At 40.6% G+C, this 25,026-nt stretch overlaps 1 protein-coding gene across 3 annotated transcripts in view; it reads right to left on the bottom strand.

Moving 5' to 3' along the window:
* Window positions 1-25,026, bottom strand: part of CAMK2D (calcium/calmodulin dependent protein kinase II delta) — a 149,425-nt gene that overhangs the window by 10,639 nt on the left and 113,760 nt on the right. The window contains exons 13-16 of one of the 3 annotated variants that reach the window (XM_069978456.1): window positions 24,250-24,284; window positions 17,776-17,829; window positions 16,534-16,578; window positions 4,254-4,302 (exon numbers count right to left, since the gene is read on the bottom strand). In XM_069978456.1, the coding sequence (XP_069834557.1) occupies window positions 4,254-4,302; window positions 16,534-16,578; window positions 17,776-17,829; window positions 24,250-24,284 (183 nt within the window). Of the gene's footprint in view, window positions 1-4,253; window positions 4,303-16,533; window positions 16,579-17,775; window positions 17,830-21,494; window positions 21,528-24,249; window positions 24,285-25,026 lie in introns of all 3 variants that reach the window. The other 2 variants (XM_069978457.1, XM_069978458.1) reach the window with 2 other exon arrangements.

The following is a 25,026-nucleotide window of genomic DNA, read 5'->3' as shown; positions in this document are numbered from 1 at the left end:
TCAATACAATATATACATGTTTTTAATACTCAGCTCCTAACCATGGACTCCACAACATCTCCTACACTTACACTGAGCAAATGAAGGATTGGACTGAGAAGGTTCAGACTCATTCAAATGACTCTTTGAGTTTTTGTTTTCTGTACACTTCACTGTGGAATTGATGGAAAGAAACACAACATATGAACAAACAAAAGTGAAGATGTATAGTGCCACCAGAGTCTTCAGCAGGTACTGGCAACAGGTGCGGCCACTGGGGCACTGAATGGATGGCGACCAGCAAGATGATGAGGAAGAAGGAACAGAAGACAAAGAGGAAGAGGAGCAGCAGCAGGAAGATTGCCGAGCTGTAACAAAGCTCCTTGTGCTACCTTCCATTGTGAAGACTGTACTTTGAGCATGCAAGAATGAAGGGAAAAAAAAGAAATAATATAAAGTACAACACACACAAAAAGGTATGAAACACGATAAACAGGAAACACACACAAAGATAATGCGAGATGATCAAGGAAAATAAATCTGCTCAGATGTCTCAGCTATCTCCAATGAATGTTTCTCCACAATACAGAAAGATTTAATAAAGCATAAAAAGGTTTCACTAAGTCATAAGATACACAAGATTAAGGGGGGGAAAATATTATTATATTTTATTTTGTTGTTCCATTTAGAATACAGCCTACACGTCCAATCAGAGGAGCAAAAAGCAAAGTGGTTAGGGGTGACTATGCAACAAAGCCACAGAACTATTAGAGCATTTTAGCCATGGGGGAGATTTATCAAACATGGTGTAAAGTGAAACAGGCCCAGTTGCCCCTAGCAACCAATCAGATTCCACCTTTCATTTTCCAAAGAGTCTGTGAGGAATGAAAGGTGGAATCCGATTGGTTGCTAGGGGCAACTGGGCCAGTTTCACTTTACACCATGTTTGATAAATCTCCCCCCATGTTTCTTACTTTCCTTTGTGTAAAATTAATGGAGTTTACAAAGAGTTAGCAGACTGAGTAATGTATTACATGGCCGACCATTCAAACAAGTGGCAACATGTAACACTTGATTTCAGCTGCAAACACCCCACCAAGGGTTTCGGAAGCTATAACTATAGCAATCGGCTGATTCCTGGGCTAGCTTCATAGTATAACGGTTATGTTGTAATGCGGCAGACAGTTACGGCAGTAACCATGGACTTCAGTAATGGATGTCATGTTAACACATAACAGATCCCCTATAATCTGCTTTTATTGCCACAGTAAACAGCCTCCTAGTTCCTATTTTCCCTGAAGTATTGCTGTCAGGGGCGGTGCTCCTAACAGTGCGCTGGACCAAAGATTACTGCAACTTACAACTTCTTTAAGGATATACCATTGCTTGGAAAGTCTAATGGAAAAATAGACAATTGTCATAAAAACATGCTGCATAATTCTGTATTTTTTTTCTACATAAATATAGCTACAATTTCTTTTGCTGTTCTTTAAATGTTTTCCATAAAACCTGCGGCATCTCTTTGGAATTCAATCACATTATTTTCCTGCTAATGACAGGGACTAATTTCCCTCTCCAATTAGATCTGTCATCACAAATGAAACTCCAAATCATTAACATCTAAACAGCACAAACATCTACATCAAAAATGATCGGGAAAACAGAGTCTGTAAAACGTCTACTTTTCCATTAATTTTCCAGTCGGTTTATGTATTAATGATCCTTTTCTTTGTGTACTGGCAACATGCGCAAAGAGCAAATCCCTAAAAATAACAACTGCTTTCTATGAGATCTAACATTTGGTGACAGAACAAATTGGTTCTTATTGTTTTATTTATTTATTTTTCAATATTTGAAAAAAGGGAATGCTAGAACCATGATGTTCCCAGTGCTGTGTCTGGTACATACTATTTCTATGAATTCAAAGAGACTCTGTCAGTAGGTGTATGCTGTCCTATCTCAAGGTAGCATAAACTAGTGACAGAGAAGCTGAACAAAATGATGTATCACTTACATTTATTCTGTGCAGCTGATTCAGAGATATCCTCCTGAATAACATGGACAATAAGTAGTCCTCTCCATTATGTGCGTGAGCTCAGTAGTCCTGGATATTCATAAGAAACAGAAAACTCCACCCCCCCAGCTTCTGATCGGCAAGTATCTATCCAAGCTGTGTATAGGCAGTCAACTGTCAATCAGCAGCTGAAGGGTGGGGGAGGGGTGTGGTAAGAATCCTATTCTCCTGCACATTAGGAGAACGGCTGAACAGAATTATACAAGTAATACAACAATCTTTTTAGCATTTCTGTAACCAGTTTAAGCTGCCCTAATTTAAGGTAGAATAAACCTAGATTCCCTTTAAGCAGTTTAGCAATAGTAGGCAAAGTTGTTGTTTTTTTTTTTTTTTAAAGACTGACATGGAAAAATAAAGGCATTTAGGGATGTATTAATGTAAAAGCTTAGCTGATAACTGGACACAATAGTATCCCATCCAGGCAATGCTCTGTAATCTAAACAGCATGGGCTCCAGATGAAACATTTTAACCCTGATAATGTGTGTTACAGCTGATATAGTCCTCACAGAGGAATACCTTCACTGGATACCATTGTATCTCCGTCTCAGCTGAGAGCAAGGACAACGGCTTGAGAGTTTTTCAATGGCTGAATGTTATAAAAATCCAGAAAATTTGGAAGATGGTTCCAAATAATTATAACTGGCAAAATACATAGAGCCTCAATTATATCTGTCACTGACTGCTAAATAATCTACTGTATTTATAAAGTGGAGAAATATCAAAGAGAGATATATGAGCACCTGAAAAGATGAGAGAATCATGCATGTCGCAGATGACACAACAGGGTGAGCAGTGTTGTATGCAGGATAGAAGGATTTATCTATTATTTATGCCTCCTGCTAAAGTAGGGTCTAATATATGATGGATTTATAGAAGTAACCAAAGGAAACATCAGAGGGAAAAAGGAATCGTTGTAATGGTAATATACTGTAATAATGGAAGGCCATTCCATGCATATGCCCACTGTAAGGCCCTGTTCACACAGAGCAAGAGGGGCGGAATGCAGTTAGTTTCTGTGTCATAGTGACACTTTATGGGAGGTGCGTGTGCCACATCGCTCAGCGTCTCTCAGTGCTGAAGAATGAACATGTTCATTCTTCAGCGCCGAGATATGCAGGGAGCGCGTCTTCCATAGAGTGTCATTATGACACGGAGGCTAACGGCATTCCGTGGCAGACAATTCATCCCCTCTTGCTCTGTGTGAACGAGGCCTAAGCATGGACGGGCCAGTACATTACATGCATATACCCACTGTAAGCATGGATGGGCCCAGTACATTACATGCATATGCCCACTGTAAGCATGGATGGGCCTGTACATTACATGCATATGCCCACTTTAAGCATTGAGGGCCCAGTACATTAAATGCATATGCCCACTGTAAGCAAGGGCTGCCCAGTACATTACAAGCATTTGTTTAGCATATATTTATTGGAGAAACAACAAGGTAAATCAATGGGGTAAGATGGCCATTCCACAGCTCCAACTTGGAAGGTTACAATTCACTCTCTGCAAACAAGCAGAACCTTGAGCCTTGTACATTAGCTTACTGACATAGTAGGAGGTTCTTCATTTCACTGCTTCATCTACTTGGTCAAAATTTTTGCTGAGAGTCACTTAGGGCCAGTTAACACGGAGCAAAAGTGGCGGGCTAAATCTGAAGAGCCAGATTTAGCCCGCTCAGCCAATCAGTGATCGCAGTGGTGTCCTGCCCCAGTCACTGACTGGCTGAGTAGGTCATCCATCATCCGGCAGGGGCCAGGAGCAGGATGCGGCTCTGCGCGGGCGATGGGACAGCTAACTATAAGTTGTTTTTTATTCCCCACCCCCTGCCTGTAAAGATATTATACTTCCTGGCCAGACTTCTCTTTTATCTATAGTAAACACAATATATGATCACTTATTAATAGAGATGAGCGAACCTGGAGCATGCTCGAGTCCATCCGAACCCGAACTTTCGCCATTTGATTAGCGGTGGCAGCTGAACTTGGATAAAGCCCTAAGGCTATGTGGTAATCATGGATATAGTCATTGGCTGTATCCATGTTTTCCAGACAACCTTAGAGCTTTAACCAAGTTCAGCAGCCCCAGCTAATCAAATACCGAACGATCGGGTTCGGATGGACTCAAACCCGAACCTGGTTCGCTCATCTCTCCTTATTAACCTTGTAGAGTTCATAAAATTCATTCAAAGATTACCTTTCACATCTTCATCTTCAATGGTGGTGTTAGTGCTCTCTGTGGATTCCTGTGGACAAGCAGACAAACACTGAGTACGTGGCAGGGCACATATATATATGGAAGACATAGCGGCTGCGTTCTTTAGATATGAAAAAATTATCTTTCAGATCACCACAACGCTTTCTACAGCAAAACCATTGACTATAGAAAGTTTTTATTTTTAACCATTTCACTTCCAGAATACACTTTTTTTTCCCCACTGTCAAGCTAACACAGGTCGGTGCCAGCAACAAGAAAACATCTGATCAAACACGGGACCCAAAACACTTTATTTTAAACATTTCACGATGGCAACATTGACCTGGGACATTGCGAGAGCAACATAAACTCAATAACACGAAAACAATATCAAGAATAAATACAGTTATATAGTAAAAAAGAGGACAGTGAACAAAACCATGTAACAAATACAAGAACATTTAGATAATTTTCGGTTACAGTACAAATGACCAAACACAACATATTTCTGATTTAAATGGTTACCATCAAACACTAAATACTATCTGAAAAGCAAATGTGATCTTCACTAGCAGCTGGTTCATACAACATACAAATGTAACTATCATAGGGATCACTTAGGAATGGTTTGGTTTATGCAGGTTTTGTCTGCTCATAGTAATACTGAATATTACACTGCCTTGGGTGCAGCTGGGCAATGCGGACATGAACACGTCAGACGAAAATATTTAGGACAATACAGACATGGCAGGAGGTTTAGCTTTTTCATTCAGGGAAGATACAACCAAGAAAGAGCAAAGGTCTCTATAGGGTGTCCATTCAGTATATAGGGGTACTTTTAGGGTGCTCTTACATGTTCACGATTTGAGATGCAATTCAAAAACAACCAACACCACACTAAGCAAAGGAACTCCAATTCCATGGGCCCTTACTCACAATAGTCTATCAAATGGGAAAAGTGCGGCCAAAGTCACTGGTTATACATGCTATATGATATTACCTTGTATTGTAGCAATTTCTTCATAAATGTCGTGCCACTCTATTGAGAGAAAGACACATACTCACAAAGCTTCATCATGTTGCCATTTAATTCTTGGTATATCGTAGCATATAGCTCACAGGCTGATGTATGGTCACACTCTGGCCTCCCGCCGCGACGTTTCGGAGGATGGGACTTCTCCTTCCTCGTGCCATGTTATGCAGCATGAGGAAGGAGTCCCATTCTCGGAAACGTTGCGGCAAGAGGCTGGAGTGTTTGGAGAATTAAATGGCAACATGATGAAGCTTTGTGAGTATGTGTCTTTCTCTCAATAGAGTGGCGTGACATTTATGAAAAAATTGCTACAATACAAGGTAAGGCTGGGTTCACACTACGTATAACACCGGCCGTTACCGGTTACTGAAGTTCATCCCGGCCGATGATCTCCATTTCTGGTGAATTCGGATGTGGGCGCATCCGTGTGCCCCTGCATTCCCAATTGACCGCTGCACCACGCGCTCCATTGTGTGAACTGACATGTTCTGTGTGGGTGCTATCCGATGAATAGTGGCCACAGAAAACTGACATATCAGTTTTTCGTGCGGCCGTATGGAATCGCGGCCGGAGCTTATACTATGTGTATACGCTACAGCCGGAATTCCACTCATTCACATACAACGTATGTTTTGTATCGATCGTGGCCATTGGTGCAAATTGCAACAACATCCGTGATTTATGCAAAACATACGTTGTGTGAACATAGCCTAATATCATTTAGTATGTATACCAAAGGACTTTTTCTGTCAACAGCACTTTTTTTCGTTTGATACACGATTTGAGATTCAGATGTTGAAGCCAACAGCCGTAACAGATTTAACCGAGAGAGAAAATACTAAAAAATAATAATAAACAAAAAAAAGACACACTACACTTTAAAACTTCAAAACAGAGTATGGAAGAGCACCCTTAAACGATTGTAGTTACGAAGCCTTTTAAGTAATTGTGGTAAACAGGCTTTGATAATGCCATTTATCTAGCTATTTCAGCGATTCTGTAATAAGTGAAAAACGTTCTTTCGCAGGAATTCTGAGTGGGATCAGTTTAAGAACTTGCCAATCCCATATTACACTCAATAAGTACAAGAAAAATAGAAAAGCTGTAAATATAATCAGATATGAAACATATGGACATGTAGCAGTGCCACTGTGTAAAACATAAATACATATAACAGATTGCCGGATGCTTTGGACTAAAACTGGAGTAAGTGTAATAGTATTTAATAGTATCTTCTCTGGTTATTATCGAGAATCCATATTGGTAATAGCTTTAAATTGTCCTGTAAGGCATATGGTATTGTGTACATTTTTTTAAATTGGAAAAATGTATAGTTGAGTGGGATAATCACTGTTTCAGTCATTTAATATTTATAAGTTTTCTTTCGGAAAAAAAAGAAAAAAGAAAAAAAGAAACATAAGAGACACCAAAAATGTAACAAAGAATGGTATATACAGTTACGAACCGCTTGCCCTTCAGCGGGAGCAGACATCACACTGACGTACACATTCTGTCCAATGAATTGCTGTGCTCTTATCCATAGTACACAACATTTCCTTTCGAAAGGACTTCTCCGGGATTATGTAGTAATAAAAAAAGAGTTGAATGCTGCTTCAATATACTCATATAGTTTCTATTAAGCTTTAGGATGATCTAAAGCAGTGATGCTGTAGGGAGGACATTGTACGTCTTTGCTTACAAGTATACATTGGAGGATCAATGGGGCCAGTCCACTCCTTAAAGGGGTTATCCATCGCTACAAAAACATGGCCACTTCCCACCCAAACTGGAGACAACAGTAGGGGGAGTTTTGAAACACAGTTCCATTGAAGTAAATGGAGCTTAATTGCAAACCACACCTGAACTGGAGACAACAGTATGGGGAAAAGTGGCCATGTTTTTGTAGCGCTGGATAACCCCTTTAATGATGAGTCACAGAAATCCAAAGGAAAAGAACCTGACTGTTAAGCCAACCAAACTGCCTCCCCCCAATAAACAAAGATATAAAACAATAGGAGAAATTTATCAAGGACTTTGAGCCTATTTTTGGTGAATAATTGGATTTTTCACCTACTTTTGGTCTATGTTCTATTGTTCTATGTATGAACCAGTATTCGACGGATGAGTAGTTTTTTAGACGCAACTTTTTTTTTTTTAAATCTGCTTCTTTTGAGTATTTACCCCAAAATTTGCATAATATGGGATTTGTGCCCAATTTATCATTTGCAACTCTTTAAAAAGTCGCACAAACTGGTGCAGGACTATGTCTGGTCAGTACCAGGTGAATTTTTTCACAAATCTTTTGTGAATATTCTGAAAATTGTCTATTCACAAATTTATGAAAAGTTTGTTAAATCAGTCCTATTCGGCTGGGTAAAAAGCAGACAAATACTCGCGTAGAAAAATCGCATGTTTTAGACTCAATAGGTAATTGTCCCCCCAATGTCTTACTGCAGCTACGATCCATCAGGTTATTTGATTATTCACCTCAGTCCAAACCCAACTCATGGACCCAAACTCTTCTTCCTACAGAGGACTGCAGGTAAACCTACTCCACTACTCTGCCTGTCTCCATGCATAAACAAGAGGTAAAATGTAAAATTTGCTTTCACCTCTTCGTAATCCCGGAGAACCCTTTTAGCTCTGTTGCTTCAAAAAGAAAAGTTATCGAATACTAACCTGTGCATGCCTATAAATCTGTGGGCATGTACAAAAAGAAATTGTATTGTTTTAGATAACAGGAAGGCGTGACACATTACAGTTCCCTAAGAGAGATAACGTTACAGGACTGGCACCATTTTTATCCCAAAATAAATCTATTTCATCCTATAGCGATTTTATATTTGCATTAGAAGTTGAGATTTCTCAGATATTAAAGACTATACTATTTTTTTTAATTAGTGTTCGTATGAGGATAGAGCTGGGCCTCATTTACCAACCAGACTACTACTTCATTTTCCACCGATACAGCACATAAGAAGTTACCTGTACCAAAACTGTGTATACTTTAGCTGGTTTTCAAAGGGAAACTATCAGCAGGTTAGACAAATCTAATCTGCTAAGTTATTACTGTACAGGAGACACAGAGGAGGAAGATATTTCTCTTACCTTGTTCCTCTGCGCTGCTCCGGTGCATTTAGTAGTTTGCTGCAAGGATCCAGTAAGACAGCTAGGAGCACTGCCTGCCCCCATAGTGCCGATCTGGCCCAGCCATTGATTATAATTAGAGAGGGGTGGGCAGGCTGGATCGACACTATGGGGGCAGACAGTGCTTCTAAAAGTCTTACCAGACTGTGGAGCAAACTAATAACTGCTCCGAAACTGTGCAGAGGAGGAAGGTAAGAGACATATCTTCCTCCTTGGCGTCTCCTGTGCAATAGGGATATATCTGCAGGTTAGATTCATCTAAGCTGCTAATAGTTCCCCATTAAAGACTATTCGATTGCCACATGATTGGCTAAAAGACTGCTTTGTACACATTATGGGTATAAGTGGGGGTACATCTATAAGCTATAAAGGTACAGAAATAAAACACAACTGAATGCACTAGGTGCTTATTTGCTGAATTGCATACTTGTCAAATTGTTAACTCTGCATTGTTTTGTTGTTCTGATGTCCCTACTGGAAATGTACTAATGATTTGACAACTGGGCATTACTACTCCCATTGCCCTAAGGATGTGGCCCTACAAAGTCTAATGTGATCAGTACTGACTAGACAGTGTTAGGGCCGTATTACACTGCTCGAAAAGCGAGGTAAGCAAGTGCTGATCGGCTGGATTTCATCCTGTTTACGGTATGTTCACACTACGGATTACAAACTGAAATTTCAAGTAGAGGCCACGCGGCAGACTCCTCTTGAAGTTCCGCCTGTTCCATTTACTCCCATTGATTCTCAAGCTAAATCTGCCATCCAGTGAAAGAATTGAAATCACATATCAATTCTTTGGACGGACAGTGGATTGAGCTTCAAAAGAAATTGGAAAAGTGGATTGAGCTTGAGAATATCTTTGAGTCTATGGGACAGTCGGAACCTCAAGCAGAGTCTGCCGCGCGGCCTCCGCTTGAAAATTCATCGACTAATCCATACTGTGAAAATACCCTAATAGAGATTATTAAAGGGCTTTTAAGATTGATGACAAACTAAAAATAATGCCCAGTTATCAATTTATACTTTCCCAGGTGAAACAACTATAAAATGGTACAATGCAGTTCCTATTCTGTCAGTAATACAAAACACAGGTGGAGATTGATCAAACATGGTGTAAAGTGAAACTGGCTCAGTTGCCCCTAGCAACCAATCAGATTCTACATTTCATTTTCCTAAGAGTCTTTGAGGAATGAAAGGTGGAATCTGATTGGTTGCTAGGGGCAACTGAGCCAGTTTCACTTTACACCATGTTTGATAAATCTCCCCCCCATAGCTACAGGCCCTTTTAAACTTTACGCAGGCATTGAAGGCATAATTTCACAGATGGAGGATAAACTGTACTTGCTTATTAGCAGTAGCTGATGGAACTGATATAATGAAAGCAAAAACATAAAAGCGAAATAAAACTACATAAAGTCAACAATACGTGTGGACGTCAACACGTAACAAAAATGATGATGTCGAAAATCTCTCTAAAGGTATCAAAAGCTACATCAGTGCATCTCAAACTGTGAGGCGCCCCCTAGTTGCTGGTGAGGTGCAGCTTGGGAGGCACTTCTCACAAAAGTGAGTATGAGCTGCACAAATCTTTCCCTGACTGCAACAATCTCTGCTTTAGTAACATTATTGACTCATTTTGTACTTATTTAATGTTATACAGAGATTAGAAGACAAATGGAGGGTAGACTGAGCAATAGTTTTTATATTTGCATGGACTTCTATCGTAGATGGTGAAGACCCCAGCATCCTCTTGGTCAGTATGGTGAGGCTCAGGCATCATTTTGTCCTTTGGGTGATGCTCCAGTAAAAAAAGTTTGAGAAGCACTGAGCTACATTTAAGTACTATACTTTATGGTTGGTTGTTTACATTTTACTTAGTTGTAGTTTGTGAAGGAGGCTTTCTTATATCTAAATTGATAATAAAGGAGTTGGTCACATTGTTCAGTATACAGTATTACTAAATATACACATTGCACTTACAATAGTTCCCTGTGTGCTACGTAGTGCTGACAAATCCCTGCTGAAGCCTGTGCCATTCTCATCTATATTCTATCCAAAAGATGGCTGCGCATGGAGGAACACATGACCAAGCCCCTCCCTCAGTGTCCTCCCACTGAGCCTATATATGGCTATGGAGGACACAGAGGGAGGAGCAAGGTCATGTGTTCCTCCATGCTCGGCCATCTTATGGACAGGATCATGATTCAGGATGACAGTCTGCAGGAGGGTCACCTGATTTGTAGCTCTGAGGTACACAGGGAGCTGCTGTCGGTAGGTGCAGCGAGTACACTTACTAATACTGAACAATTTTACTATAAAGTGGCCAGTCCATTTAAATATTAACCTGAATGTATACTTTTATTTTGCAAGTATTATTTTCACCTACCAAAAAATTATAAAAAAAATAATAATTTAATGGTCACTGTATACTGGGTAATCTCCCCTGTAGTTGAGCTGTTGGGAAACTTTAACACTTCACAAATAGATCATAGCTAATCGTTCAAAGAACAGTGTTTTTATCATTCAGGGAGGCTTTACTGGCTCATTTTAAGGCAGTATTTCCATCTGGACAAGTTACACCCTATCCAATTATAGGACTATGCATATGTCTATACAAATAAACTACATTGATCCTTGAAGCAAGTGCTAATCAGTTGTTCAGTATTTTTTTTGCAAAACTAGCATGACCCTTCAAGAAAAAGTGACCATGTTACCACCAGGTCCTGAGAAGATGACTTAAAAAAGACAGCCAATATGACTGAACTCCTTGGCACTTGAGCAGAAATGGGCACTAGAGGTGAAAAACTCTACAGTAAATTTGGCTTAATAAGAATCTAACAGATTGGCTGTAGAGATGAGCGAACCTGGAGCATGCTCGAGTCGATCCGAACCCGAACTTTCGGCATTTGATTAGCGGTGGCTGCTGAAGTTGGATAAAGCCCTAAGGCTATGTGGAAAACATGGATATAGTCATTGGCTGTATCCATGTTTTCCAGACAACCTTAGAGCTTTATCCAAGTTCAGCAGCCCCAGCTAATCAAATACCGAACGTTCGGGTTCGGATTGACTCTAACCCGGTTCGCTCATCTCTAATTGGCTGTCAATTAGTTTGGTTTGCCAAATTAGCTCAGCTTTTATAGTGTTCCAATTGCTCAGCACTTTGTAAGAGAACCTAATTTGACTTAACTATGAGAAACTAAAAGATACCAGGAGTTATATTTAAAGCTCTCTACCTACAATCTAACCCTCCAAACCATTCGAACTTTCAGATCGCTGTTTTTAATCCAAGATCTGTCCTGGGGTCTGTTCGGCAGGTGATGCAGTTATTGTCCTAAAAACAACTTTTAAACTTGCAGCCCTGTGTCAAACGGCTGTGATCTAGAGTGACTATGCATTTGGCTACAGAAGAGCCCATGGAGCCTCATTGAAGAGTCTCAAAACACAGGACTAACCAGATATCCCTCCAGGAAGGACCCAGCCAGGTATCCATCCACATAGAGCTTTTCGGGGTGTTGTCCCTCATCAGGTCAGTCCTAAGTTTTGAGACTCTTCAATGAGGCTCCATGGGCTCTTCTTTTGCATATTCATGTTTCCCAGGGGGCAATGCACCTAGGATTTAACTGCATTGAGTGCTTTCACTAGCAGCCGGTTATCGTTTGGCTGATCTCCCTGAGATTAGCTATCTGTTTCTCATATGGCTCTACTAGGCATTGCTCCCACCTAGCCAGAATCCTGCTCCACACTGATGAGGGGCAACTCCTCGAAACAGCTGTATGTGGATGGATACCTGGCCTTGGTTTTTCCCTTGTCATTACATTGACTTAAAGGGCCACTTAATATGGTGGTTTTGGTAGTCTCCTTACAGGAGCCACCCCTTGGCTGGGTCGTTCCCGGAGAGATATCTGGCTAGTCCTGTGTTTTGAGACTCTACAATGAGGCTCCATGGGCACTACTTTTGCATATTCATGTTTCCCAGGGGGCAATGCACCTAGGATTTCACTGTATTGAGCGCTTTCACTAGCAGCTGGCAGTGTTATCGTTTGGCTGATCTCTCTGAGATTAGCAATGTTTCTCTTATGCATTAGGCTGGCACACCCTCTCTGTCCCTCCTCATCATTAGGAATGCTCCAGGCAGATTTTCTACTATTCCTAACCTGTGTCAGCACGGCACATGGGCTGGATCGTTAGGGCATCTGTGTATTTTTCACTGCAGAGGAATAGGGAAAATCCTGCCAGTGGCATTCCTAATGATGAAGAGGGTGAGGAGGAGGGATGGAGGGGTGGTGCAAAGTTAGGGCACAGATAATCCAAGCCACGGCAATTTGGCACAGGGCTGCAAGTTTAAAAGTTGTTTTTGAGGACAATAATTGCAATCACCTGCCGAACGGACCCCAGGACAGATATTGGATTAAAAGCATCTATCTAAAGGTGCAAGTGGTTTGGGGGAACAGATTGTGGGTACAGAGTCGCTTTTAGGTTAAAGTGACACTATCACCACCTATTTGCATTTTGACTGCCCTCCACAGGTGTAAAGGGTAAATGTTACAGCTTTCATTACTTATTTTATATCACACCTCATGGTGCTTGTTCTTGTAAAAAGTCGTTTTTATCACCTGTGGATTGGTATATGTGGGCGGGGCCTTGCGGCCTATGTGCCTCATCGCTCCGCCCCTAGCGCCCCCTCCCCCCCGCCACCAATCCACAGGTGATAAAAACAACTTTTTACCAGAACAAGCACAATGAGGTATAATATAAAATAAGTAATGAAAGCTGTACTGTTTACCCTTTACACCTGTGGAGAGCAGTCAAAATGCAAATAGGGGGTGACAGTGTCACTTTAACTTTATGTGAAAATTCTAAAGTGCTCACAAATTCTCACTATATATAAAACTATTATAGCAGAATATCTGTAGAGAAAAATCTGACAAACTAAGCTCCCTTAATGCAATCCTGCAATTTTCTATGATCCTGTAATTTTGGTTTAATGTATAATATAAACTGTGAAGTCAAACCTGAAAAAAAGACATGTAGGAAAACAAGAAATATATTTATTGAAACATATGTTCAAAAAAACGTGAAGTTTTTTTTTTCACATGAATAGATCGGCGCAGGTGCCACAGTCCTTTTTTTTAACCGCTGCCCAGTTTCGGCACATGTCGCTGGTGTATTCCCGAGCACCAGCCCTGCACAAAGCACTTGTCGCTGACCCCAGGGTGACGAAACCCCCCTCCAATCTGTGACGTGGCTCCATTAGAATCAATGGAACCGCGTCACAGAGGGGAAACTGTCACACTGGGGGCTGGTAGGCCCATCTCCAGTGCTTCATGCTGGGCTAATGGACTAGGTTGGGGTCATAGAGGCGTTTTCCCACCTATCTGTCCACCAATTTTGGTTTACACGTATCTGGCCAGATTACTTGTGTTTTGCTAAGCAGGTCATATAGACAGGAGGGTCCCCACCCTGTTGTTACCAGGCTACCATTATGTTTCTTGTGTTTTTTGTATGATTCAATAAATATATTTCTTCTTTTCCTATAGATCCTTTTTTATTGTTCGGTTTCATGTGATATTTGATATGGGATATCATTCTTTTGGGCTTATTTAGGTTTCATAATATAAACTGACTTATTTGTGAATATAGTTATTCTGTAACTAATTTGGAAGCCGACGCTGTAACAAAAGTGACCAATGTATAATAATCAAAAGCAATTATATAATACTGTATGTGCTTAAACTGGACAGCTGGCACAGTTGTGTGATCAACAATGATCTTAGCTGTTTAACGGAGTTTCCAGTGGAAAATACAAGAGAACAAGATGAACATAAAGGCATCTCTTTCCCTTACTAAATATATAGTGGCTCTTAAAAATTAAAGCGAATGTACCATCAGTACATTTGCTTTAAGTCCTGCACACGGATAGAACAGTACTGGCGCGGGGAAGCCGATGTTACGGTCCTTTTTTTGAACTGCAGGCTGGTTCCTGCACATGGTGCCATTCTATTCCTGGGTACCTGCTGGAGGTAAAGTACTGGGGGTGGGCCGGCCTGCCCAGAGTGGGAGGAAACCCTCACCCCTCTATGACACGGCTCCATTAATTCTAAGGGAGCCGCGTCATAGAGGGGTGGGGGTTTCCTTCCACTAGGGGCGGGCTGGCCCGTCCCAGTGCTTCAGCCCAGGCCAGTGCCCAGGAATTCACCTGCCAAGTCCTGATAGCACATGGGGCGTGTAGGATGAAAGTAATCCCCTTACCTTGATCCTCGGCGTCATTTGTAAGAACTTTGTAGCTTACTAGATATGTAAATTAGCGGTTTGGTGCACTGGAGGTGGGACTAACACTCTCGAAGCACAAATATGCCCTGTTCGGACCGCCCTCCTAATGAATATTTATCCGGCGCTCCAGTGCTCTGAATATTTATCAGAAGGGTGGACCGGCTGACGCTGAGAGTGGTAGTGTACTAAACTACAAAGTTCCCGAAAATGGTGCTGAGGATCAAGGTAACCTTCATCCTAAATTCCCCAAACACTACATGGACATATCAGCAGGTAAGATACTTCTAACCTGCTGATAGCTTCCCTTTAACTCTTCAGATCCACTATTCTGCTTTTTCACTTCATAAAGGCTCAAACAGTTTTCACATACAGTGTCTGCCAATAGAGTATAGCTGGAATTTGGTTTTCAGATTTCCACTAAGACACTATTTCAGAACACATGGAAAGAAGGCAACTTTGGTCCTTTAAAGAGGTATTCCGCTCAAACATAACTTTTCATACGTTGCTGCCCATGGTAAGACTAACAATGCATTCATTCCATATTTGTTCTATTTGGTCTCTTTCCCCCAGTTGTCAGCAGTTGTTTTCTGCTGAATATATAAAAAATGTTGTGAGCTTCTCTACATCGCCCCTTCCTCCCCCCCTTCCTTCCAAGACAGCTGATGTAAACAAGTCACAGGCCGGCTGTATCTGCAACTTTGTGGCTTCGTTGTAATGCTAAGAGGTTTAATCTGAGGTCAAGTTGCTGATGAAGTCACAATGATTAATCCTCCAGGTATTACAAAGTTTCAGAAAGGGACTTGCTTACATCAGCCATCTCAGGAAGGAGGGGGAGAGAGAGAGAAAAGCTCACACACTGTTTTTGTGTCTTCAGCAGAAAGCAGCAGCTCAGAACTGGGGGAAGGAGACTGAATAGATAACAACAAGTATGGAAGGGATTGTTAGTCTCACCATGAGCAGCAACATATCAAAAGTTATGTTTGAGCGGAACACCTCTTTAACTTTAAACTAAGTAGTCACTTTCGTTCTTTGCGGAAGTTTTCTCACTGTCTATTGTTGAAATAAAAATGCACTAGACAGTATGCAATCTGTAAAGTAAATTCTCTTTAAGCCTATTTCATACTTTATAACGTTATAGCAACGGGTCTAGATTTTGGTAATTCTTGTACTGCTGGGCACAGTTCAGTAGTTCACTGACTAAGTCACTATTAATCTACAAGAAATGTGGGCGTTGAGTCAAAGTGGAGATGATGCCTGTAATTCTGAGCAAAAAAGCCTTTATACTTGGCTCCTTGCTCAAAAGTAATTACTGTAGAAAAATAATCATTAACTGGATCAATTAAGTTGCTGTAGGTTTCACGGAATGTGAACTTTTACAAGTCATCTCTAGCTACTTATTCTACAGCTGGGCATCATGGCGAGATGGGAAACGTTGGCTCTTTTTTTGATTACTAACAATAGAAAAATTGCTATTAATGGATTTTTGCATGCAGAAGACGTTGCACATGAGTTGGGAGAAAAAAATACAAAGACGAAGGTGGATGTGATGTCTCAAATGAGCATTGAATTAAAAAAATAAATAAATAAAAAATAATTGGAAATTATAAAATGGTATTTTTTTAAGCCCGATTAGGAGGTTGGTCTTTTTTAAAAACAAAAAACAAAACGGTATTTAAATATGCATGGGAGGGGTTTACTAAACATTTCACATCTTAAACATGTTTGTCTAGTAAACATCTCCCTTTGACAATGGATAGACTGCTCCAAAAGTGTCTGCGATGAATATGCGTTTTGTTAGCCAAGATGGAGTTGATTCGGTCCCAATACCTTATTTCCATCAGCAGGGTTGTGGATTACAGTAGATTGGGGCTCCTGAGTAAGAACAGAGAGAAAACAGTACCTATTGGTAAGAACAGTTGCATAGGAAGAAACACACCTATGTGGGAATGCTGACAGCAATAGGTACAAGTGAAGAGCTGTCATGGAATGAATCTGGAGACTGTCCCTGGATGAGAAAGAGATCTGTAATGTTACCTATCAGAGCAGCATGCAAAGACCTTATTCAGTACCACCGTGTAGTGGCGAGACTCTACTTAGGGCACAATGTTTAGCAGTAAACTTGACTCCTACAATATGTGACCAATGGTATTTATTGCAATGTGTATATACAGTACAGTGATTATACCCATCAGTCATAGCGGGAGAACATGAACTGTACTATATAAACGATAACGGTTCAACCTGTCTCATTGATTACATTATTAAGGGTATAATTTATGAGGCCAAGATAAAAATTCTAATCTATATATTTAAAAGATATATAAATATATTTACTGCACTGTTAAAAGAATATACATTATCCATTTAACATATTTAACAGTGCAGTAAATCTATGTATATGTCTATTAAATCCACAACATTAGGGTAGGTACAATACTTTTTATCATGGCCCAGAGGAAGCGCGCTACGCATACGCGCAAAACAGCTGTAGCCTTTTCTTGTCAGCATCCATGCTCCATTTTTAAGTGCATGGAATAAAGCAACCATTTTTATACCAGCAAGTTGGTGAGTGCCACTACTTTACTATATGAACACTATTTATCATGTTATGTAGGCATGTTTTTATGTCTGGCAATGCACTTTACATATAGTAAGAATTCAATCTGAATAAGGTCATTTTGTAGTTGCCTAGCAGTACTTTTGTTAACCCCTCCTTGATGTCCAAACATTGGTAATAGTGAAGGAAGTCCTTACATCACCTTAGGACATCAAGATATACCCATCAAAAGGAGAGCTAGAGGCAACACAAAGCACACTCTACTGACACAGGGACACTGCATGCATGTGTCTCCGCTCTTGCCAGGAGTATATGTATTACCCACATATGGTTGGTTACTGGCGAAATACAGTACTACACATGGAATATTTCCCCACAAAACCACAACAACAAAATGCAACGGTTTGAGGTCTTAGAAAAGCAAAAGAATTAAAAAAAAAAGAAAAAACAGAAACTGAAGAAAAGCAGAAGTAAATATGTACTAAATAGGTGAAGGGGGTGGAAAAATATACCAGAGGTGGGGTAGGATCTTTAGGGCTTGTTATTACGTTGGTTTTGTTGTTTATCTGTGGATATGCAGAAAATAGAAACAAAGAAAAGCCATAGACTGTTAAGAAGCTTAAAGTTGTATCACAGAATAGAGTCAATAGAAAAAAGAGAAGATACATAGAGAATGGTTTATAACGTTTTCTAACAGATAATCTACCATTCATTAATCGGCTAAACAGGGATGGGGAACCTTCGGCCCTCCAGCTGTTGTTGAACTACAATTGTTATCATGCCTGGACAGCCAAAGCATTAGGCATGATGGGAATTGTAGATTTGCAACAGCTGGAGGGCCGAAGGTTCCCTCACAATGAGCTAGATGATCAGCCAAGAAAAGCTGGATTTGTAATATCTACAAATGGACTCTCCCCTCCTTTATTCACAGGAGGTGGCCGTAAAATAAGTGATATCTATACAAGTACAGCTCGATACAGAAATACATTTAGGAGACATATTTACATATCTCATCTGAAATACGAGGTTCACATCTTCATATTCACAGTAAAGTAGAGGAAGAGTAAAGATGGCCAAGTAACATGCTAGTTTTGCTCTCAGAAACCAAGGAGGTCATAGATGTCAGGGGCCTACTAACTTACTTTGATGACTAGAAACATTGCTGTGATAATAAAAGTAAAACATGGATTGTAGTGTAGGATATGCGCACACTACGGAATACGTTTGGAAGTTTCAAGCCATGTGGCTGTCTCCACTTGTTCCGCCGTTCTTACTGACTCAATGATATTCTCAAGCTCAACCCTCCGTCCGCCAAAAGAATTGACATATCAAATACAATGCAATTTTTTTTCTCTTTCACTTAGGGGGCTTTTACACAGGCAGATTTATCTGACAGATTTGTGAAGCCAAAGCCAGGAACAGAACATAAACAGGGAACGGGTCATAAAGGAAAGACTGAGCTTTCTCCTTTTTTCAAATCCATTCCTGGCTTTGGCTTCCAAAATCTGTGAGATAAATCTGCCTGTGTAAACGCACCATTACTCTTTCTCAGAGTAAGGCTCCGTTCACACAGAGTAAAACTGGCGGAATCCCACCAGCCTCAGTGTCATACTGGGAGTCTATGGGAGGCTCGCGTGCCTCCTTTCTCCGCACTAAAGAATAAACATGTCAATTCCTGATCGTGGAGAGAGGAGGCGCGTGAGCCTCCCATAGACCCCTAGTATGACATGGAGGCTGGTGGGATTCCGCGGCAGAGAATTCCGCCAGTTCTACTCTGTGTGAACGGAGCCTAAAAATGCACCTGGCTGACTGTACATAGTGGTATTGTGCTCTGCCACCTTCCTTTATACCAGAACTGAGATGAGTCTGGTGCCAGATCTTTCTTAAGGTGGCCATACACATTCAATAACTGCCGGCTCAACAATCCTTTGCCCGACAGTTATCTCTCGATCGTCCTCTTAAATGCGTTGGGCGCTGCTGTGTTTAAGCCGCAGCCAGACAACTCTGACTATGGCTTATCTTTCTGGGAGTCATTGATTTTCCATTAAACCCGACCCCTATCTCCATCGACATCATCTGTTAGTGGACTGTTGGGAGAGCCCCATACACCTTATACCGACGACTGAACCTACTGAAAGCGGTGGGTAGAGATCTATCTTCAAAAATTACAACATCCTGACCTCTGGGGGGATGCACATATCATGAGAACAAGCCACACCACGCCTAGTTGTTAGGGGTCTCAAAACAGGAAAACAGACTGATTTCTGCAGTTAACAGAACTAGCATAGACGTTCCTGTCAAGGAAGGACCGCTAACACCGCGTTACACTGTATACGTAACCTGGACGTTACAGGGGGTTCTCCATTGGCGAGACAAGTATTACTAACAGAAGTGAGAGACAAATGTACCAGACCTTTATGTCATATATTTGAGATGGGAATATCTCTTTAATTTGTGTTAGCAACATTGCAGCACTCTGTGGTGTCTATCTATATCTATCTATAATATTTGTGGTGGATTCATTTCATTATATTACTGGCAAATGTTCTTGCAAGAAATATAGATTAAGGAGCAAAAATGTCACGACTTGTAGGAAAAACTATAAGTAACCCCAGTAAGAATGTTATCTATTACAGTAACTGTTCTTCAGAAATCCATTCAAGTGCGTAAAAATAACATTGTAACTTAGTACTGGTTTATTTATAGTCAAAAAAGCCACAAGTTCCCCAAATCTAACTGTGAGAACTTACTCATTTGAGAGTTACAATACACAGAATCTGCATGAATGTTACCAAATAAATTCAGTGTATTTGTAAATGACATAGTATATGTACTTGTGCACTACAAAACAATATTACTAAGTACGTTGCTTTTAGTAAATGTGACTGTTGAATTACGTGGAGGTCCTCCGTATCTCCAATGGTTAGTGTGACTGCCCAATAATTATAACAAACGCTTGGAAACTAGTAAATTATCACAATGATTGGCCAATGTCAACCTTGTTTTGGGCTCTGTTTAGTATTGTGTCAGTTATGGTTTGTAGCCATCTTTGATGGTTAGAATAGTGGTCTTTACTGGAAAAAATGTGACAGATCAATTATAGGACAAGACTAGCCAGGGTGAACAGTGGCAAGCATTGAAAGACAGTGGTACTGTTCTGACCTCAAATAATTTGGTCCACAACCAATATAGTTTTTTTTTTTTTCCAAAGCTTACCCCCACTTGCTTGGCACCCAACCATGTACAGTCTTGTATAAAGCCATGCTGCAAAATATTGTTGATTGCACACAGTGGTGCTGCCACTTGCCTGAGCCTCTTCCTCCAGTCCCCCCTTCCCCTTGTAATGTCTGTACTGGCTGGCTACTTCCACTAAGGCCACCGCCTTACGCCTTAGTTACTGTAGGTACCACATGTGTTTTGCTTCATCCTAGAGCCGAACAGTCTAACAAAATGGTGCCCTATAGACATTGTGATGACTTCAAGAGGAAGAATAAGTTGCCCAGAATTGAGTGATCTTCATAAGGTGGATATGGTATTGGAAGGGGGGGAGGGGTGCACGAATCGGGACAATTATCTCTTCATGTAATAGAGACAACGATCAGCCGATGAAAAGATCATCGGCTGATCGTTTCTTTAAGTCCAGACCTGACGACTGCCCAAACAGTTAATAAATTTTACACAGCCTGATAATCATTTAGCAAGGGCTGGCTGATCTGAAGCCGCAATGCACGGTGCCGGGACGCATACAGAGTGCAGGAGAACATCAGTAACGTGGACAGGTAAAGTATTAACTGTTTGGGCAAGGACTGCCCGGACATCACTAACGATTTCTGTGCAGCCCTTGGTAAATGATAATCGGGCCGTTTAATAGGTTCAGTAAACAAGTGCCGATCTAAGAGATCAGCGTTTGTTTACAATATTGATCGGGCCTTCATTGGCCCCTGTAATAGGCCCCTAACAGACAGGAATATTTACAGTGTGTTCCGATCATCTCATTAATGCTACAAATATTACAAAGCTTTTTATCTACATATATCATACAAGCTTCCATACTGAAGAAATCACATGTAAAAAATGAAATAAGCAAGAGGAAGGAGGGTTTGTAAAATTACTGTGAATAGGCAAATATTAGCTATGCAGCTGGTGTAAGCGTTTTATTCCACAGATACAGCTCAGGCACAACGGCTCTACTGTACAGCATAAGGAGCAAGCAGTTAGCGAATGTCCTCACCATCATCTGAGAACATGAAGTGGACTTCCTTTTCTAGATTGAGCACTCAGAAAAAAGGGGGATAAAAACAATAAATGAGTGAGGATATAAGGAAATGACTGGGGATAAGTTATTACAGTGTAACTCTATTATTATTTTTTCAGAAATCAATAGTACAAGTGATTTAAGAAACACTGTAATAGGTTTTATTAGGCAAAAAAAAGACTCTTTCTGTACTCGAAAAGCTGTTTTCCAGCCTCCCTCCCCACACACTCTTCTTATCTTTTCATTATCAGGCAAAGTTGTCTACAATACAGAGAAGCAAAGTGAGAAACAAACCCATGGAGGGGGGAGGCGCCAAGGGGATGAGTAAGCAGGGAGAGCAGAGAAGCGGCCCAGCTGTTGGAGACTGTCTGGGCACATAGAACGCTGGATTCAGTGGTCAGTGCTTATCTGGGATCTTGGTGAGAGTTGTTTTGTACAGTGCTGCCTTTTCTCCTCTCCGTGCTCACTCATCCCCCTCATCTCACCCCTCTCCATACAGCATAATGGACACAGAAATCCTGCTTCTTTTGAAGTGAGGGGGAGTTGGTAGGAAAACTGTGTTTTGGAGTACAGAAGGAAACTCTTTGCTTAAAAAAATTATTATAGAGGTGCTTAAAAATTTCTTGTACTTTAAGGGGTACCTGTCGTTATAAAAAAAACTTGACATGTCAGAGACATGTCAAAAGTTTTTTTTTTTTTTTACACTTTAAGTGTAGGCTAGAGTGTGGTAGGCATTAAGTAATTTATCTATTATGTGACTGACACTCAGTACACAGGCAGTGTTACTTACAACATGCTTCTGGCCATGTAACAGCTGGGGAGGATACAAATGAAAAACTGAATGTATTCAAAAAAAAAAAAAGGAGGAAAGAGAACTTTCCATCCAGCAACAGATCATAGCTCTGTTTTTAACACGTTTAAGGGCTGACTACATTTATGTAAATCACAATGTGGTAAACAATACATGATGGTAATTTAGCAGTAATTTTTTTAATTAATATTACAACATATTTTACAAAATAAAATTTTCCTATATTATGTTTGTGAACCGCAAACCATGGATCTGTTGTCCACACTATGTGCAATGCATCCACATGTCATCCGGATAAAATAATTAGAGGTTCTATTTTTTGTGGAACAGTCATCCCACCAACATGAATCTATAAAAAACACGGAAGTACATAGGGCCATAGAAATCAACAGGTCCTATGCTTTCCGCAACAAGAAAATACGGCTTTGTGCAAGGGTCCTTATTTCGCCTTAGCTTCTTGTTGTGGCTGTACCAACTGTAAGTTCTACTAAGTGTAAAAACATCCTTATTAACGTGTAACTGTAATTTAAATTTTTTCCCCAGAAAGGAATAGTACACACACTTCTTATCTGTTCATTATCAGGCAGGCAAAGTTGTCTGCATTACAGAGGAGCAAAGTGAAGATGGGTTTGCTGAGTCCATTATAACCTATTTAGAGGGGAGGGGCTGAAGGGGATGAGTGAGCCGGAAGAGGAAACAAACAGCCCTGCTGGAGACGACTGTCTGGGCACATATAATGCTGCATTCACAGGTCAGAAAGGTCAGTGCTTATCTGGGAGCTTGGCAAGAGAAGATTGCAGGTTTTCTACAGTGCTGCCTCTTCACCTCTCTATGCTCACTCACCCCCCCCTCCTCCATAGAGCATAATGGACACAGAAATCCTGCTTCTCCTGAAGTGAGTGGGGGGGGGGGGGGGGGGGGGGGGGGAGGTAGGAAAACAGATTTTTGAGTACAGAAGGAAACTCTTTTGCTTTAAATTACAGAGTTTCTTAAAATTGCTTGTACTATTGATACTTAGTAATTTTTGAAAAATTACATTTAAATTACAGTGACACTTTAGGTAAGCAAAAAAAAAATTGTAAAGGAGCCTTTAACCCCCTACTTTGTGCTTTGATTTGTTGCCCCATGTGAGGCATCTGAAGATTCCTTTTAAATTCAAGGGGATCTGTGAAATTAATACTAGTCACTAGTCAGATGGTCCAGTTGTTCTGTTCTTATAGGTTCCCATTTTTATAGCAATAAGTTAACCATTTTACTGCAAGCAAAAAAACAAACAAAAACAAAAACCTCATGAAGCATCAATGTTTCTGTCATTTGTACATAGATTGTAGCTGGCGCTTATAACTGTGTAGTTGTTGAAATTATTTGAGAGGAAAAAAATGGAGCATTTCAACAAGTTACTCAAGATAATCATTCCTCTGCAGTGTGTTATACAGCGGCATATTGCCCTAGAGGCCTGGCATCAGCAGGCACCTACTGTTCAATGGCTGCAAAAATCTTCATACTAGTTGTCATTGTAAGCGTCTCTACAACAGTCACATACAGCTCAGAGGATAGAATAGCTCAGAGGAGAGATTTTCAGAAAAATTCCCAAAGCGGAGCTTCCCGATGTTGTCCTCCATATAAACCATGGTGATACGGTGCTGATAAAAAACTGCCCTTACTATAATCTATAAGGCTTTTATCAGTAGAGTTTCTTCAAGCCAGGCTGGGACTTGCAGTTCATCAACGGGTGCTTGGACAAATGCTGTATCCGTTTGGAAAATAAATAAAACCAAGGGATCGGTGAAATCTCATAGCAAACAAATATACCGTAGTATACACGTAGACAAGCTCTCATCAGGTTGGTAGAATCACATGTGTACTGCTGAAAGAAATCCTGTAAATATTAAGAACAGTATTTTCATATTTGTAACTTACCTTAACTCCATCGGGTTTCTTCAACAAACTTCTTGCTGCTGCAAATGGATAATAATCTCATATTAAGAAGAATTCTTACATTGTATCAACTCTACACATTGACTCCTGTTCACATCTCGTTCTGGCCATATTACAGTGCTGGAGAAGCTTCTGGCCTATATTCCACATGTATATTCCATAGGCTTTCCATCCACTGTGTCATTTTGGTATACATCACATAGCCTACTACTGTTGTCTTACATTACATTGCCTAAATCAGGGATGGGGAACCTTCGGCCCTTGAGCTGTTGCAAAACTACATTTCCCATCATGCCTGGACAGCCAAAGCTAAAGCTGTTGTAGTTTTGCAACAGCTGGAGAGCCGAAGATTCCCCATCCCTGGCCTAAATGCTGAAGCCTTTGATTGGAGGTATACATCGGGAGATCCTGTGAACATTAGGCTCTTAACGTTATGTGAACAGAGTATTGCATATGTTTACATCTAAATCATTGGAGTATAGGGTTATAGTAGAAAGTACCATAGTGTGGTTGGGAAAAAAAAGTCTGTTACTTAAGAGAGTAGATTAGTGGAAACCCAAACTCATGATCAACAAGATAGACCGGAAAATTTCACAACATTAAACTACGGTAGATTTGATCAGATGAAAACATTTTACATATTTACTATAATGGCTATTCATCAATGACAGGTTCACGGGGAAAAAAAAACGTATGGGGACTCAATTTAAGAAAAAAATCCCACTAATGATACAGGCCTGTGCATGTTAGTAGACGTGT

This window comes from Dendropsophus ebraccatus, chromosome 7 (genome assembly GCF_027789765.1).
Source record: "Dendropsophus ebraccatus isolate aDenEbr1 chromosome 7, aDenEbr1.pat, whole genome shotgun sequence".
Lineage (NCBI taxonomy): Eukaryota > Metazoa > Chordata > Amphibia > Anura > Hylidae > Dendropsophus > Dendropsophus ebraccatus.
This window is presented reverse-complemented; position numbering and strand designations above follow the sequence as displayed.